This window comes from Elephas maximus, chromosome 8, assembly GCF_024166365.1.
Source record: "Elephas maximus indicus isolate mEleMax1 chromosome 8, mEleMax1 primary haplotype, whole genome shotgun sequence".
Classification (NCBI taxonomy): Eukaryota; Metazoa; Chordata; class Mammalia; order Proboscidea; family Elephantidae; genus Elephas; species Elephas maximus.
In genome coordinates, this window is record NC_064826.1 from 37980889 (window position 1) to 37999046 (window position 18158).

The 18158-nt window shown below is 41.2% G+C and overlaps 1 protein-coding gene across 3 annotated transcripts in view; it reads left to right on the forward strand.

The window, feature by feature from the left end:
- The window catches only part of DOCK4 (dedicator of cytokinesis 4), a 487078-nt gene extending 471214 nt beyond the window's left edge, over nucleotides 1–15864 (forward strand). The window contains exons 44-52 of one of the 3 annotated variants that reach the window (XM_049893613.1): nucleotides 475–594; nucleotides 935–1056; nucleotides 1372–1492; nucleotides 2449–2530; nucleotides 2706–2815; nucleotides 5395–5467; nucleotides 7284–7397; nucleotides 10311–10372; nucleotides 13617–15864. In XM_049893613.1, coding sequence (XP_049749570.1) covers nucleotides 475–594; nucleotides 935–1056; nucleotides 1372–1492; nucleotides 2449–2530; nucleotides 2706–2815; nucleotides 5395–5467; nucleotides 7284–7397; nucleotides 10311–10372; nucleotides 13617–14048 — 1236 coding nt within the window. In that variant the 3' untranslated portion in view covers nucleotides 14049–15864. Of the gene's footprint in view, nucleotides 1–474; nucleotides 595–934; nucleotides 1057–1371; nucleotides 1493–2448; nucleotides 2531–2705; nucleotides 2816–5394; nucleotides 5468–7283; nucleotides 7398–10310; nucleotides 10373–10470; nucleotides 10895–13616 lie in introns of those variants that run through there. The other 2 variants (XM_049893615.1, XM_049893614.1) reach the window with 2 other exon arrangements.
- The last annotated feature ends 2294 nt before the right edge of the window (nucleotides 15865–18158 follow it).

Sequence of the window (18158 nt, forward strand, 5' to 3'; positions counted from 1 at the left end):
GGAGGGATGGGAAAAACACAGAAGGTCCTGCTGGAGTAGAGAAGGGTAATGAGGGAGAGAGTGCCATCCAGAGAAGAGGTCCATGTCATGGCAGCCACTCCTGCCCTCGTTCCCTTCCACCTCCTGGGAAAGGCAGGAAGGGGCCAAAGGATGCATGACTCTTAAGAACAGATCTAAAATAGGAAGGAGGCACTGCATGGTAGGAAAATCAGTCCTAAGTTCAAATCCCCATTTGCCTTTTACTACATGTAGGACTTTTCTGAGCTTCAGTTTACCTGCCTGCAAAGCTCTCGTGTTATAGAATTCTGAGCCCCTGTTTCCTTGCCCAGGGTTTCCGTGTTGTAGAACTGAGAGGATGAGCAGTAATGCCTGTAAAATGTGTAGTCCAATCAATGCATGGCACCTAACAGACACTTAGAGAGTGGTAGCCACTGATGTGGTTTGTTTCCCCCCATCCCTTATCTTGTCTTCAAGGCACAAATTCTGGAATTTGGTTTGGCTGTGCATGAGAAGTTTGTGCCTCAAGATATGAGACCCCTTCACAAAAAGCTGGTTGATCAGTTCTTTGTGATGAAGTCAAGCTTAGGGATACAGGTACGTTACACAAAGTGGCCGCTGTGGGGCGGTCGGACTGCTGCCAATTTGTTTTGGGGTTAGAGAGACGATGAGGTGTCCAATAGTGACATCTTTTGGTTTTTCTACCGAACTGCACCATTTTACCAGGGAGCATTTTTTTTATTGTCTTCTATATGCCCTGCTCCCCTTTTATGAAAACAAAAACGTAAATGCTTAATAATACTGGAACTTAAAAGAGATTCCTATATAAAGATTTTCTGACAATTAGGGTGTGTATCTAGCATACTAAAATATCTCACCAGTTTTTTTCTGCCCGAATGATTACTATTCTAAACTATTTTCTTCGCCATGTCTTTAGGAGTTCTCTGCTTGTATACAAGCCAGCCCAGTCCATTTTCCTAACGGGAGCCCTCGGGTGTGCAGAAACTCAGCACCTGCTTCTATGAGCCCAGATGGTACCAGGGTAATTCCTAGGCGCAGGTAAGTCATATGCTGAATTATTTTATAATTTGGCATCTCCACAAAATGATCTCTCATTCTTTATGGCACAATTTTTCAAATACGCTATTTCTTAATGAAATAACTAACCTGCAAGGCAGCTGCAGACATCTGCCATGGGTAAAACAGCAGCAGCATGAGAAATGAATAAATTCAAACGTTTGACTATATTGAAGCAAACAGGCAACCAAGTGGGATGTACATTTTTTTTTTCCTTAAGTTTTACACCATGCCAGTATATGAAAAAGTGCAATTCAGAGACTGAGTTAACGACTATTTTTTTTTCCCCCAAAACAGCCCTTTAAGTTACCCAGCTGTCAACCGATATTCCTCCTCCTCACTGTCCTCACAAGCTTCTGCTGAAGTAAGCAATATTACAGGGCAATCAGAAAGCTCTGATGAAGTCTTTAACATGCAGGTACTTTATTAGCTTTTTGTCTAGTCGTGTTTATTCCTTTTTTGTCTCAATCATGAGAGTTCCCGTTCATTCTGCTATGCTAATGAGCAGGCCTGAGAGCAAGAACTTAAGGACAAACATTTAAGTGCTTGTATTGCTTTATTGGTCTCTGGGGTCTACAAAAATGTTTATCTCAAAGCTTCCCAGTCCACTCTGAGAAGAGCTATCCAAGCACTGGAAAAGCCTGGGCAAGCCATGCAGGGCTTGGCCTTGGGACCTATCTCTGACTTGGTTCTTCAGTCCAGGCCTATTGGGGACGTGTTGCCACACACCAGCTACCTCTTAGCATTTCTATGTGGCTTTTTTTCTTTAAGAAGACATGGCTTGAGAGTTTACTATAAAAAAAAATTCTCTCTACTGAAGTATATATTGGAAAGTTTCTGTTAAAAAAAAAGTAGGGTTTTTGAGGATTTTAGAGCCAGTGTGACTCTTATAACAAAAATTTTTTATTGAGACACTGCTAATATAGCATTTATGATAATTCAGAAAGACTAAGCTGCACTTATAACTATTTTGGGGAAAGGGGCATAGTAATATTGCCAAATTAATATTAGAAACATATGTTGGGAAATAATGAAAAGGCTGACTTTGTACCTTTTAGAAACACTCGCTTGTTTATGTGCCCTATGCTGGGGGTCATTCTGCGTACATTTCAGTCAGGAAGTGCTTTGCTAACTGCTAATGAGTTACAGAATGTAGCTGAAACTACTGGGTATGCATTCCTTTGGCAGTAGTCAAAACCTCAAATTCTTGATTAATTCAGACAGGCCACCTTATCAGTCTGAGTCAGCAAGATTTTTTATACTTTTAAAGGGCCTTTTATGCTTAAAAAAAAAAGTTGCTTATTTTGTTTCAAATGTCAGTGTTGCCTGAAGTCTCTAAACCACGTACGGTAACAGTTCCCCATGTATTTCCAGCCAAGTCCATCTACCTCCAGCTTGAGCTCTACTCACTCCGCTTCGCCTAATGTGACAAGTTCTGCTCCATCAAGTGCCAGAGGTCAGTGCCAGGGTGCAGGGCACACTAATGGTGCCCAGAGAATCTTCCAGACACAGGGAACTGTGGCTTCAGTGTCTCAAACTACACCCTACTGCCGCAACACTCTGGTTCTCCCTTTCAAAGAGGTCCCGTGCCACCACCACACTGATGCTTTTTTCTTTCCTTTTCTTTCCAGCTTCTCCTTTGTTGTCTGACAAACACAAACATTCCAGAGAAAACTCTTGCTTGTCACCAAGAGAGAGACCATGCAGCGCCATCTATCCGACGCCCGTGGAGCCTTCTCAGGTAGTCCTTACAGGATGAAGAGACCAGAACACAGGGAAGAGCCTTGAATTGCTTACATATCTCTGCAGAAACACACTTTAGCTGGCAGAAGCAACCAGATAAATTGTGCTTGAAAACAAATCCAGCTGGATGAAGAGTGTGCACCTGTGTTCTCTGCTCATGTTTAGAAATCTCCAAGCCATGTTACTGATAGGGATACATAGTTGTTGCCCAAGCACTAAAGTTCAGAAGGAAATGGGAAATGATTTTACCCTCCTTGATCTGGCGCTATATTGCCATTGAGTCGATTCCAACTCATAGCGACCCTATGGGGCAGAGTAGAACTGCTCCACAGGCTTTCCAAGGCTGTAATCTTTACAGAAGCAGACTGCCAGATTTTTCTCCCTTGGAGCACCTAGTGGGTTCAGACCACCAACCTTTCAGTTAGCAGCAGAGCACTTTAACCACTGTACCACCAGGGCTCCTATATTTCATTGTTGGTGCTTAAAAATTGGGAATTCTTCAGTGTTGCAAATAGTTAGGCACTCAGCTACTCACTGAAAGGTTGGCGGTTCTAACCTACCCTGAGGTGCCTTAGAAGAAAGACCACGAAAACCTTATGGAGTGCAGTTTTACTCTGCAACACATGGGGTCAGAATGGACTCTACAGGAACTGGGCTTAAGCATTAGTAGTTGAGTGGATGAGCTGATGTCTGTGTGTGTGTTTGCGTGTATAGGTAGCAGAAATCTTAGGAAAATTCTTACATTAGCCAAAGACCCTGAGGGAGAAGCATGCTGCTCCGCAGCAGTGTATCTTTGTCGAGACCTAGTTGGAGGGAGTTGCAGTCGATTCCTTCTGAAGCAGCCAAGAGTACAGGGACAATCTCTGCTTTGCCTTGGCCATTCTCCTTTAACACGTTGAGCGGGGAGCAGTTGAGTCCTGGGGCTCTCTCTGCGTGCTTCAGGAGTGAGGGAACTGCCCCCACCTTCACCTGTCTGGGTTTTGAAGCCCATCCCTCTAGTCCGAGTGAGTGCAGAGTCAGGGGTACAGGCCTCTGGACACGTCAAGGGCTTTGAAGTATGGTTTCGAAAATGATGATTCATGTGTAGCCCTCGGTTTTATGGATCATCTGGGAACAGTTGAGCAGAGAAGAATAGTTATGCAGATCCCAGCTCATGTCTGTTTCTCTGTACCAACCTGGCAGAGGTCTTTTTTGGCATCTGGAAATGGCTGAGCATGAGTGGGATTTGGTTTGATTGGCTTGTGCTTGCTGATTGTGTGATCCTCCTGAAAGTCCCAGGATACCTCATCTACACCGCACTGGTGTCTCACAGAAATCATATCTGAGTGCGCTTGGCTGAACCAGCTAACCTTCTTTATTTCCCTTTGTCACTTGATGTTGCGAGGGGATTTCACAGTCTGTTCCATCTGCTCTAGGAGAACATGTTGCCAACATGAGGGGCTCTGAAAGCCTTTCCAGTTAACCCCTTGAGTTTTCTGCTTTTTGTAAAGTTCGGGGCAGTGTGTATGTTGCCCAGATTTTAATATGCATTGCCAGTAGTGCATCTACTTTTAAGGTCATGGTGCTCTTTCTTTTAATACGTTAAGTAGAATCATGTAAAACTGGCATTTTTGTATGTTAAAAATGGTAGAATATCAGCAGTTTCATATGTTTTAACTTCATAGAGAACTTAAAATGTAACGGAGACTCTTTTAAGGGCGCTGCACATATGTGTTGCAACTACGTTTTCCGCCCCCGGAGGGTTATCGGCAGGCACTTGAGCTATGTTAGTACCTAAAAAACAAGGAGGTTGGTCTGCACCACATGTGAGTGTTGAAAGCCATTCATATGAGGGGATGCTTCCCGGAGGAGTGATCGTGTAAAACTTCTGTGGCTTTGGGCTTCTGTTCGGCGATTTAAGGCTTGCAAGTATCTTACTATTTCCTTTGTGTAACTGAGAAGGTGCAGTTACCAGCATTCGGAAATATTCAAGTGAATGAGTTATTTTGGGGGTGAAAACAGCTTGTAATTCACTTCCTGGGCCATGGGACCAATGTATACTGTGTTTGTGTTTGTGATGTACTTCGTGGAACATAGGACCGATATGACCCACTTGCAATTGGCACTCCATTTTTCAAATAAATAAAAAACTATCAACAAATAATGATTCAGCATGCATTCCGTTAGTGAAAAAAACATAGCATCACCCCCAATTTTTTTTTTTTAAATCCTTTAAAGGGCTAAAGCCCATTCACTGGAGATTGTTGAGCAGTATTTCTCCTTTAATTCTTGCTTGGGTCTCATATCACCAGACTAGCATTTGCATTTACAAAGAGCTCTGTGACCTGTTATTTACTATTTATTTTTTCCCTACATTTTATCATAGAAATTAATTTATCATTTATATTTAAAATCTAATACAAACTTTTTAAACAGTGTGTTCTCATTTTCAAACCCGAAGGCTTTGTTCTGGTTTCATCAGGTTGTATAAAAATTATTTTGAATAAAAAACTTCAGTAATGAGCTAGTCATTTCCTTTTCTAACGGTCTGACATGCCAGCCTGTGGCATCACAAAAACAGACTCTTGTCCTTTTCAGCGGATGCTGTTTAATCACATTGGAGACGGGACCTTGCCACGCAGTGACCCTAATCTTTCTGCACCTGAGAAAGGTAGGTATGAAGCCAGCCTCTTCATAACCCTGAAATGTGTAAGGGTTTGTTTTGTTCTCATTTTCTCCGGTCTTCTGTGTGTCTGTGAAGAAGGCAGGTCCTGGAGATCTTTAATGATCAGGATGAGTTTGCTCTTTAGGGGATTAAGGAAAGACAGTTATTCACCATCTATTTCTTCGAAAATTTTTTTTCTTGTAGGATTTAGCAGGAGAATCTGAGCAAGTTAGGAATGCCTCTGTTTAATAGCTTTATGCTACAATGTGGTATGTCACTGAGGCAATTCCTGCTCTTCCTGAAGGAAAGTTGCCAATTAGGCTACCTGTGCAGCACCGTGAAAATAGCAACTTTCCAGATTGATTCCATGGCCCATCCTTTGTCTTCCTTACAGGCTTATTCTGCCAGCTCATCGGTTGTTTGCAGTGACTCAGATACAGCTCTTGTGCAATTAAATACTATTTAGGAATTGCAATCCAGTGCATAATGGAGTGTGCCCTGCCTCAAGGTCATGGAAAAAAAAAAAAAGAACCAAACGCATTCATAGCAGCAAATAGCCGATTAGCATCAGTGTGTGCAGCGTGGCAGAGGATGAAGACAGATTAAATGTGACTTCCTCAATTACAGGGAGGGGGTGGTGGTGGAGGAGGGGAGTGGCGTGCAGCAAGTCACCCATTTGCTCCTCTCAGGGTCAAGCCTCCAAACTGGAGAGGCCAATGAATCAAAAGTCACTAATGAAATGTCCTGGTAAAGTGCACTTTAATTGCCCACATTAAGAACTAGACTGCATTGTCATTTGGGTACATTGATACATTAGCACTAAAGCTTTCCTTGGGAGATCACAATTAGCAAGACCTTAGCCAAAATTATTTTCAAATGCAAATTGTTTTAATGTTGCAAGTCAAATATCGATTTTTGGCTGTAGAATTTAGGAATATGGCAGCCTTCTCACCCCTTTCTACCTAATGAAAACACAAAGAAAATTTTTAAAGGAAGAGAGAAAAAAACATTTTAAGACTTCAGTTCCATTGAAGTGGTAAAATCTTGAAATCCCAGATATGTCCATCAGATGGCAGTGTCTGTACACGGAGCAAGCTCCTGGAAATCTCTTAAGACTTGACTTTGTAAACCTCATTGTGTAGAGGCTGTTTACAACCTTGTGTGTCCTACCCTTGTTCCTAACAGGGTGACTCGCTCCATATTCCTGCATTTTACCGAAGCAAGGACCAGACAGATTACAAAAAAAGGAGTAGTCCTCTCAGTATTCCAAATTATTTTTGGTACATACTTCAGTATAATTCATTGATTTCAGGAAGAAGAGTCCTTTCCTCAATGGGTTGGTCAACAGGATGGTCTGGCCTGGTGGTTTTTTTCCCCACAATTCTGCCAAAGAGTTAAAATATCATCATGTCATTGGTTTCTCTCTTTTTGGGTACCACTTATTTATTTATTTATTTTTGTCCATAAATTTCCACCAAAAAAAAGCAAGTTTTTAAAATAGTCTTGTGACTACATCTTCCTTCTGTTATCCAACATCTAAACACATTTGTAATTCTCAAGAAGTTTCAAGAGACATAGAGATTTGTAGTTCTGTTTGACAGCTTGAGTGAAGTAAAAAGACATGCTATCATCCAATTAAATGTCAACGATAACTGTTAGCTAGCCAATTAAATAAAGGTTTAGTATTCAGGTGGTTTCCTGGTATTTTAATCCAGTTGATTTTTCCATTCTGGATAATCCTGACTGTCTCCTAGTATAAGATCTCACGCGTTCGAAGGGCAAAGCTGGACCATGTGTTTTTAGCTGTGTTATTCCCTTCCAGCTGTGAACCCCACCCCTAGCAGCTGGAGCCTGGACAGTGGGAAAGAAGCCAAGACCATGTCGGATGGTGGGAAGCTTATCTCTCCCCCTGTCCCTCCAAGACCCACACTGACTGGTGGGTATTCAAAGCATTTGAGCTATCACTTTTATAAAATACTTTTTATTGTGTACTCCAGCTTGTCCTGAATTCCTCAGAAAAAGGTAGGCATTGGGTTTCTGAGGTCAGTACCTTAGGAGCTGCACAGTTCTTCAACAACATTCTCCCTCTTCCCTAAACTACTGGTTTTATTTTAATTTTGAAAGGAATGGACTACCGAGTCAAGCAGTAGTCCTTTCTTACTAACCCCCTCGGAGAGGTTTTGCAGGGTTGTTTTCCTCCACAGCACCACCCTCAGATCTGGGGGAGGGGCCCTAACCTTGCTAGGCCAGTAACATTTTCTCTGTCCTTTGCCTTCTTATCGGCTTCTCCTAACTCAGCCACTTGCTTCAGCCTTGTTCAGGACTAACGCCAAGGTTCCAAGTTGTCCCTAAATAGGAATTGACTACCGGTGACTTTGATAAGCCTTCTGGGAAACAACTACCTGGCACCCATAGCAGTGCCTTTTCTGTTGGTTAGAGAGGTCTGTTTTCTAAAGGCAGTATTTCTCAAAGGCTGGATTCAGGGCACTTATCCCCTGGGGTGCTGGTTTCAGAAGCAAGTGTCCAGGCCCACCGAATCAGAATTTTTTTAACATTTCTGCTGGAAGGCCATAGGTCTGTATTTTACCAAGCCTTTCAGGTTATTCCTGTACCCACTAGATTTTGAGAACCACTGAAAATGGTTTTGGAAAAAAGAAAAAAAAAAAGCTTCCTTTGTGAGTTTATAGCAATAACCTCTTTTCTTCCTGAGCAATAAGCCACTTGCTTGGTGGCCTAAGTAGGGTAGTTTTTAAGAGGAGCTTGTCCTACCCTACTGATTCCACCTACTCCAGTGATGGGGAGAGTCTTTAGTAGTTATGTAGGTCTAGAATAGGTTGGAAGCTTTACGAATAGAAGTGGCGTAAAAGCGTAAGAAAGTATAGCACTATTTCCGTCACGGAGTTTCTGGATCGATCGTTCATCTTTCATTTGCTGAATTCTAGCATCTCATTTATTTACTTTTAATTAAGAAGAGAAAGCAGACTCCCTCTTTTTAAAATAAGTTGTATGCTATCAAATTTGTTCTATACTTGTCAAAGCTAAAATTCACCAGTGATTTTTGAAAGGCATGTGAGATCTTTAATCAGAACAAAAAATATTTTTAGGCTTATTGATAGTTTGCATTAGCAGTGTGACCAAGGCAGGTTAGGACTCATTAACCAAGTAATTTGTATTTTATTCAAGATGTGCACATACTCAGGCGTCTCCTATTTAAACCTGATTGTGTGTCTAAAATTGGGACCTTGAAAGGCATCTTTAAAGGAGCAATATTATTAATGGTCAGGTGCCTGGGTGGCACAGAGGGTTTGCACCCGAATACTAATCTGAAGGTTGGCAGTCGATCCACTCAGCAGCACCACAGAGGAACGGCCTCATGTTCTGCTTTGGTAAAGATTATAGCCAAGAAAACCCCACGGAGCAGTTCTTTTCTGTAATACCATGAGTCAGAATCTACTCAAAGGCAACAGGTAGTTATTAATGGTAGGTTCCTGAGCTAGTTCAAATGTGAAGACAAGCATACTGATAGAACAGCTGTAGGTCTCTGTGGGAAAAATGCCTTCCCAGAAAAACACCTCTCCAAACCTGCAGTGGGTACAGCGGTCACTGTGGTATCCACAGTGGTGGTGTCGGCGACTGCCTAAGTCAAGAGGAAGAGGTCCCAGGGAATAGTTAACCTTGACTTCCACCACAGTGATGACAGAAATCCAGTTCCCAGTCAGGATCTGCTTCTCTGGACATACATGGGAGGGAAGAACTCACACTGATGTTAGAAGTTGACACGCACTGACAGCATGCCCCAGCACGCAAGGCAGCAGACACACAGTCCCCTAGTGTGATCATGGACCACACTCCTGGGTCCCCTGGGACTTGGAGCATGAAGGTGACCTTACATCTCCCAAGCTAACTTTGGGCAGGGCAGCTGTCCCTTCTGCACTGATTGCTGTCATGATCTGTCCATATGTCATCATCTGTGGTCACTGTGGTAGGATCTCTGTCTGTCTGTCTTCCCTTCAGCCTTTCTGTAGTTTTGAGTCACAAGCCTACATACACTGTGACAGCTTGGCGAATGGCAGCTAATCACAGAGCAGCATACCCTGAGCTCACAGAAACCTCTCGAGTTGGAATTGGGAAAAACGGCATACTGGCACGGCAGGCTTTTACTGTATGCATCTGCCTTAGCTGGATTTGATCTGCAAGCACACGCAGGGAGGGCAGTGATCACACGTGCTGTTTTCCACACAGGGTGTGAAAATCTTGTAGGGAAACAAAGAGAAAGCTCTTGAGCATGATGATGAAATCCATAGTACCACCACCTAAGAGATAAAAGGAGGATCTGAGAATAAGCTTTAGGGGCAGAAATGGAAAACTACTCACCCTTTTATGGACATGGCCAGGGGTTTACTGTTTCAGGAGTATTGGAGATGTAAAAGGGGAAGCTGATGTAAGTATAGTCCTGTGAGCCTGTTTGCAGCTCAGTGTTTCCCGTTGCTGCTCAGGCCACAGTCAGCAGCTATTTCCCAAGCACTATTACCTCACACCTGAAAGCTCCTTATGTGGTAGATCAAGGAGTACACAAGTAGCTGGACTTTGGGGAAATATAAAGGATCTTAGACCGGTTTGGGGCCCTGTCACATTGGTTAAAACATCATGTGTACACTGGTAACCCTGTAATTGTCCCGTGTCTTTGTAATGCCATCCTTCTCAAGGAATCTGTTTTGCATAGCCATCATTTAGTCTCTCCCCCACTCTTGCCTAGAAGGTACTTATTCCGCGGACCATTTTTCTGGGCTTGCAGATAGCCAATCATCCGGGTTTTCTTAATAAAAGTGATACCTCTCTCTGTTGACAGCTTCACCGGCAAGACACACGACGCCAGTGTCCCCTTCCCCTGCCGGACGATCTCCACTGAAGGTACAGGCCCTTCTTTAGATGGAGGCTAGAAATTGGCCCCAAGTTCCGTTTTCCTAAGACTCATCCCTGTACATCAAGAGGTGCTTTCTTTTGCACAGATAAGGCAAAGGACATATAAAGAATGGATGGAGGACGATGTGGAAGACAGCAGTACAGGCCTTCCCTTCAGGGAACCTCCGCTGTGAATACTGCCCTTTGGTTTCAGATTAACCTTATTCTCCAAGTGGTGGGTCTGAGAATGTACAAGGTAGAGTCGCTGTACCCAGTGCCGTCGAGTCAATTCTGACTCATACCAACTCAGAGTCACTGTATACACTGAAATTGGGAATGAAATATAATCCCAGAGTACCTCCTGGGACATTTTAAGCCTGGTCTTTTGGTTTAAAATACATTTTTTTTAAAAAAGGGCACTTAGATCAGAAGACATGAATAATCAAAATCTCCTTAAATACTCTTCTGTGCCTTTTTCCCTTTACCATTAGCTTCATTTTGACAAAGCCAAACTCAAGTTTATTTCTCTCTTTTTATATTTTAAACTAAGTATTGCATTTACATTAGAAATACATGAAAAGCAAGGAGGTAAAATGAACAAAAAAATGTCTTGGGAGGAAACTGGAAAGCTTTAAAGCTCAGACATTTGAATTGGTATGTAGACATGGGCTGTTTAATGTCTCTAAACATACAAAATCCCTCGTGAAGGTAAAGAATAGTTGCTATCCACATTGAATCTAACTGGCTGCAAGGATTGTCAGGACAGATGAGAGGTTGGTGCTCAGAACAGCAGCAACAGAGGCAGATACGAGGTTGAAGTGACTGTTGAAAGAGTGATTTTGTATCTGCGCGACTTGTGATTTACATACTCCGTGTCCTTCTCGTTGAGATATTTCTACCTAATGTGAAAGAAGAAGACAAATTAGCCTCTAGAAACTCAGAGGGGCAGGTCGTGATCCTATGAGTCTGTGGTACTAAGGTACTTGAGAACCCTGGTGGCAATGGTTCAGCATGCTCAGCTGCTAACCAAAAGGTCAGCAGTTCAAACCCACTAGCTGCTGCACGGGAGGAAGGACCTGCAGATGTGCTCCTATAAAGATTACAGCTGAGGAAACTCTACGGGGGGCAGTTCCACACTGTCCTATAGAGTCGCTGTAGGATACAACAATAAGGATACTTGATGATAGAAATTGAGAATGTGGAAAACAAAACAAAACAAAAAAAAAGAAAATCGCAAAGAAGCATGATTTCATTTGCACTCTCAAAATTTCTGATGTAAAAATTTGCTGGTGAGTGCAAATCGTTTGCCAGCTTTGTTGGCATTCTGCAGTGCAGCTGTTAATCATAAAGTACACATGGCAGCATTCACTCTGGAAACCATAGATTGTCAGCTTGATGTGACATGGAAGGAGGCCACATGCCCTTTGCACATCTTTACATTTATCATTACAAGTAGAGAGCTCTCACATGTTGCTGTGTAATTAACATCTGTGTTTTTCAACACTTTGATTTTGTAGAGTAGTAATAAGACAATAAAAAGTCTTAGAGATTAATTTTTAAACGGAACCAAAGGGCTGAAAATGTTTAAGTAGCTACTAATATACTCCAGGTCCCCTAATGAGGAAGAGAGATGATGACTGGCAAGGACTAGAAAGTAAAAAATCATGCCTGGTTAAGAGGAGTGTTGACCGTGGCTGTGTGCAAGGGCTGCTTCAGAGAGTCCTTCTTTTTGTGTGCCCAGATCATATTACTCTAGGCTTTTAGGGCAGCTTTAGGGGGTGTATACTACCCGGTGTAAACTGCATATAGTTTTATTGTATATACAAAGCCTATGGCCATGTCTTTACGAATAGGATTTGAAGAAAGAAAATAGATTGAACACTTGTGCTGTAACTCCTGGGTTACATTAGAGGGCACACTGCTACCAAGCTATTAGTTTTGCTATGATTAGAATGCAGTTTGCTACCTTAACTGACAGAGTTTAGTTTTTTCCAGCATTTAAACACAGGAGTTAACCCTATTGAGAAGACTAAGCTTACCTGTCTTATTTTGAATTTGAGGGTCTAATTTTATACAAAGACACCAGTGAATTTGGATCTCTTCATTGGCCATGCATGATTTTAGACTCCTGCTAAAGGAAAAGATTTGTGTCCACCAATATTATTTCATTTAAAAAGAGAGACCAAGGTAAAGTTATTCTTGGGCAGCATTTTTCAAAGTGTGTTCCATAGGACATTTTCTGATAAGTACAAAAATGGTCCTATGATCAAATAAGTTTAGAAAGCACTGGACTAAATGTTATCCAGATTTCTTTATTGCCTGAGTGTGAAAACTTTAATATACTAATGTGCTTTGAAGGTACGTAAGGAGTATATAGTATGCAGCATATTTCATGGAACGCTCCTTTCACAGAGCATCTCTTAGGACCCAGATTTCTGAGGACACTGGTAGGGGTGGTAGCAAATTCCAATTCTGGATGAGGCGAGGCAGCTAGCATAAATGAGTGGAGGAGGCAGGGTGGAACACAATGTGGAGTGGTAGGGATTGTGGTGAGGTGAAAGCTTCATGCTCCATCTAAAGGGGACAGCCTGTGCTCAGCTTCAGAGGACTATCCGATTATCTCTGTCCAGAGAATGTGAGCCATTGTGGCTAGAACTTCCGGTTCTTTATGAAATGCTAGAAATCTGAAGTTGGATGTGAAATCTTCCTATTTTAAAAAATAAGCAGCTAATTCAGGTTTTGTTAAAACACTGCGCAGACGAAAGAGTTCACATTTCAGGGTAGAGCCCGAGGACCGCGAGTTTGCAGTTCGGGGCAGGAGTCTGGAGCTAGGGCGGAAGAATCAAGTGCAGGGCTTCAGGTGCTTCTCCTTGTCCTCCTGAAGTCTCTGGTGGGAAGAGTATCCTCCCCCCATGCCCTCAAGAAACCCTGCCTTTGCAGTTCTGAGCTCATCCTAGCTGTACCAGAAAGGAGAAGTGGCACCTCTGTCCCCTACGTTCCAAGCGAGGCTATGCTCTAAAATCTCTTCTGATTACTTTTCTCCTCCTCCTACCCCGATGGGTAGGATGAGAAGGAGTAAAGGAGTCTGTGAAATGAACTGAATGAAGGAATGATGAGCCTGGCAGATAAGCACCTTACCTGTATTTCCTGTGCTGTGAATGACAACACTGAAATTGGCGTCTGGGTATTCAGTGACTCTGGTCTGTCTTTTCTTGCTTTTGTCTCCCCTCTTTTCCATCTGACATCGGAGCAGGGCTCTGTGCAGTCTTTCACCCCCTCTCCAGTGGAGTATCACTCTCCAGGCCTCATCTCCAACTCCCCAGTCTTGTCTGGCAGCTACAGCAGTGGGATTTCCTCTCTCAGCCGGTGTAGCACGTCGGAAACTTCAGGCTTTGAAAATCAGGTAAACGAGCAGCCGGCCTCAGTGCCGGTGCCCAGCTACAGTGGGCCGGAGGAGCCTGTGCGCAAGGAGAGCAAGACGCCCCCGCCGTACAGCGTCTACGAGCGGACTCTTCGGCGCCCGGTCCCGCTACCTCACAGCCTGTCCATTCCCGTCACTTCCGAGCCACCTGCTTTGCCCCCCAAGCCCCTGGCGGCGCGATCGAGCCACCTGGAGAACGGGACCCGGAGGACTGAACCCGGGCCACGGCCAAGGCCCCTGCCCCGGAAAGTTTCTCAGTTATGAGTCACTTTTCTATTTCCCAGCGATGAATTCTTTGCCGTTTACAAAATACTAAGTATGATAAGACATTTAGTGTAGGCACTTTAATAACTTACTCAGATTTTTCTCTGAATGAATGAAACTTGCTTATTAATATAATGTTGCACAATATTAAACATTATTGATCAAAACCACCAGATTTCCCATGAAGTATGGCTGAATTTCATGAAAACATTTCGCATTTGGGAGTGGTAAATAGTGATAAAAACTTATTTTGTATCTTTTTATGTTCAGTTTTTTAATATAGTTTAATCTTAAAGCCAATACAATATTGTCAAACAATACAATGTGTGATAATGTTGTATACTTTTTACTGAATACTTGATACTCTGAGAAAGCTTAGTAAGTCAGTGTATACTCTAACACAATGGTCCTTACTTTAGAAGACTTCTGTAAATAAGGGGAGGTTTCTGGCTCTTTCCATGAGCAGAATGATCAATATACTTCATCAGAATTAAAGGTTAAAGCGGGGCTGGTTAGACAATATACTTAAAGAGGTTGCAAGAAATGGGACTGGAAGTTGTTTTGTTCTTTTGACAAAATACTTCTTTCAGATTGCTTTTATGTTTGACAGCTGTCTACATTCTTAGAACTCTACTTTGTGAATTGGCTGATGAGTCCTTTAGTACCTTAACACCATGATATCTACTGTATTTCTTTTTTAAGGTGCAGTTTACTTTCAGAGTTCAATCATCTAGGTGAAGCAAAAGACTCCCGGAAAAAAGCTTACTTGAATTTTGTGCTTCCTTACTTGATAGTTTCCTACACAAAATTTGTCATTGAAGAAGAGCAGGCATTCAGGTATTAAGTAGGCACAAATTAATGTGTCCCATTAACAAGAATTCAGGAATCAATACAGGACAGTATTAAATCAATAGCATAAATGAAGAAAAAAAAACCTTAGAGGAAATATATTAGCATGATTAAATGGCAAAAGGACTTTCAAAAGGCAAGGGCATTAACTTTCAATCCTGCACAAAATAAAATAAGCTCACAGCTCTCTCCATTCTTCCCAGTGGAGCTTGTCTTCTTCGCTGATCCTATTGTCCTTTGGTTGAAGGAGGGTGCCTCTTGACTGCTCTAGCTTGAATTTTGCAACGTAGCATCTTAGATCTAGGTAGCGATGCTAATGCCACAGTCGTAGGAGTGTGAAAAAAGCACCTTGTATGTAGTAATGTATTTTGTATCTTTGTTTTTTCTTTTACTGACTGTTTATAACACTCACTTGATAATAGATATATATGAACTGTATTTTAAATCATACTGTTAAATATTTTCCCTCTTTTGTTGGGAAGCTCATTTTAGTTTAACTATGTTTTTGTTGATAGCTTACCTGGAAGGCAGTGACCACTTTTTTATATTCTCTTAATGAAACCATTCAGCAGGTCCATGCTGTTGAGGCTGGTTATAGAGGTTTTCTATAATAAATGTTCAAGTATTTTTGTACATAACTGGTTAATTTTAATAAGAGATACCATTATGTGTAAAAAGAAAAAAAAAGTAAAAATAAAAGCAAACAGTTGTGGATGCGGTATGATTGTTATGCCAAATACTTTATGTATGAAAAAAGAATATTTGTACATATGTGCTTTTAACAATAATTCTGCCATATTGACTTTACAATTTTGAATGTCAGAAATATTAATATATGTTAAAGTATTTATGTTTAGTGAGTGTGTTCATAATTGAGAAAAGGAACATACGAATTTTAGCTTTGTATCTTGCAACTTTTGCAGCTGGAAATTTCTTGAACTAGCTTTGGATGATAACATTTTTTGTTTGTAATCACATCCTTAAAATGTATGTGTGTATATATATATACATGTATATATATATAGAAAGCTCCATACTTCTGTTGCTTTAAAGAAGTAAAATTTTCCATTTAAATAAGGTGACATGCATAAGATAACAAAGCTTCTTTGGTTTCCTTTTCCCGTGTAATTTAATAATTGTTGACTAGTGCTTGAGCACAGTATGAATCAGTGTTATTTGCCCTTGAAGCCATTTTGTTTTTTGGGTTTTTTTTTTTTTTTAATTTCTGGCAGTGAACAGTCAAATTTATCGTGTGTGTATTTCTGAAGCAGCTACGAGCAGAGCATTTCAGGAGATTCCGTTTGCTCAGATGTTCATGTTGGTTGCTGCTGAATGGTAAATATTAAATAAAATTACTTGATTAATCTTAATATCTGTCTTTATTTGTATCATTGGGTGTCGTTCCCTGAAACTGGATAAATCTCTTGGTCCTATCATGCTGAAACATTCAGGCTTTGTTGATTGATCTGTTTTTTTGTTCTCGCCCCAGTGGATGCACTTCACCCACACTACAAAGCTCATTTATACCATAGAGAACAAAGGTCGAATAGTTAATATCCAGTGAAGAAGGTAACATTTACTTCGGCGGCTGACCAATAACTGACTTTAACCAGAGCCAATTTTACAGTCAAAGCCTAAAAGTTTGTTTGCATTAGAAAACGTGACACACATACGTGCCAGGTGTACGAAGGACTTGCTAAGCACTGCCTTTGCCAGCTGCAACAAACTATCTTCATGCCAGCTTTTCTCCCTGATTTTCATAAAACGACAGGGAAGATATTTGACGAACACTGCAAAACCCAGTGACTACCAGATTTGTGTTGCTAAAGCTGGCTTTTAACTTCATGAGATGTGTCTATGCTATGTTAGGTTTATGGCATTTATGTAACTCAGTGCTAAGCAAGCCATTGTCTAAAGCCTCTGTCCCATTAAATACCAAAACCCATTTAAAGACCATTATCAATGTCCTTCTGATTGTTTCTAAACATGAATTTAAAGTGTTTTTTGGGTCGTTTTCATTACAGCTGAGCCCATAGTGTTTTGATTGTACAAGCATAATTACAGTATGAATAGCTCAGTTTCTTACCTAAGTAGTCTTTCTGGATTGTTATTGATTGATCTACAAAACACAAAAAAAAAGAATAACAAGTTACACAGCTTTGTCTTTGTTTGATCTTTAGACATTAAAAGGTGGCTTGTGAATTCTTAGTTATTGATTGAAGTAAGCCTTGCCCTCGTTACATAAGAATACCATTAAAAAGTTTTGAAAAAATGGCAATACCAGTCCCATATTATTACATATTCCTTTTATCTTTTTCTACATGTATGTATTACAAAGTTTTTCTACATTGTTGTATGCCAGTTTCTGAAATATCACCCACACAATCTGTTGTAAGACAGGACCAAGTTTATTGCTCACTGCCATTAGACAAAGTGCCACTTCAGCAGAGGTTTACAATAATGTCTGGGGGGTGGGAGGGCAAGGTCAGATTTCACTGAAATTTTGGTATTTGATTTGAGGTGGGTCTTACATTTGGGGGTGGGAGAGGGAGTTGGTATTTGGTAAAGACCATGATATAAGACTTTAGGGTTGGTGAAAACAGCAAGACAAGGATTTTGAGTTGAGGGGCTCAAAGAGTTTTAGGGTCTAAATCGTTGATTGATGCTTTCCATTGAAGAGTTGATAGGTCTGTGGAGAAGTTCCTGTGATGACCAATAAAGTTACTTGCCTGGGCAAGAGTGTTCTGGAGTAGTAAAGTTATGCTACTGACAATGGAATGGTAAAGACATGCTACAGTAGACATAAGCTGTGTAGGGGTAGATGGTTTAAGTTCTCAGCATGTGTGTTTTGCGTAGTTGTAATCACAGTGTGTCTATACTTACTACCCTTAATATTTTGTTTAATGCTATATTAAGTATTTTCATATTGTTACATGTATGTAAAAAGCAGAGTATATATTCAGTAATTTATATAGCTATTCCCCTATTAATAGATATTGTTTCCATTTTTCTACTACTACAAATAACACCACTGTGACCTGATTCTTACATACGGCTGTTTCCATGTTTTGGATTATTTCTTTAAAATGTATTCCTAGAATGGAATTTCAGGGGCAAAGGAATAATGGTTTTTGCTGTTCTTTTGCATTCTGGCAAATTATTTCCAAAAAGCATTGTAGTAGTTTTAGTGCCACAGGCACTAAAATTTGTTCACAAATGTTCATAGGACCTTTACACATAATAGCCAGAAACTAGAAACAG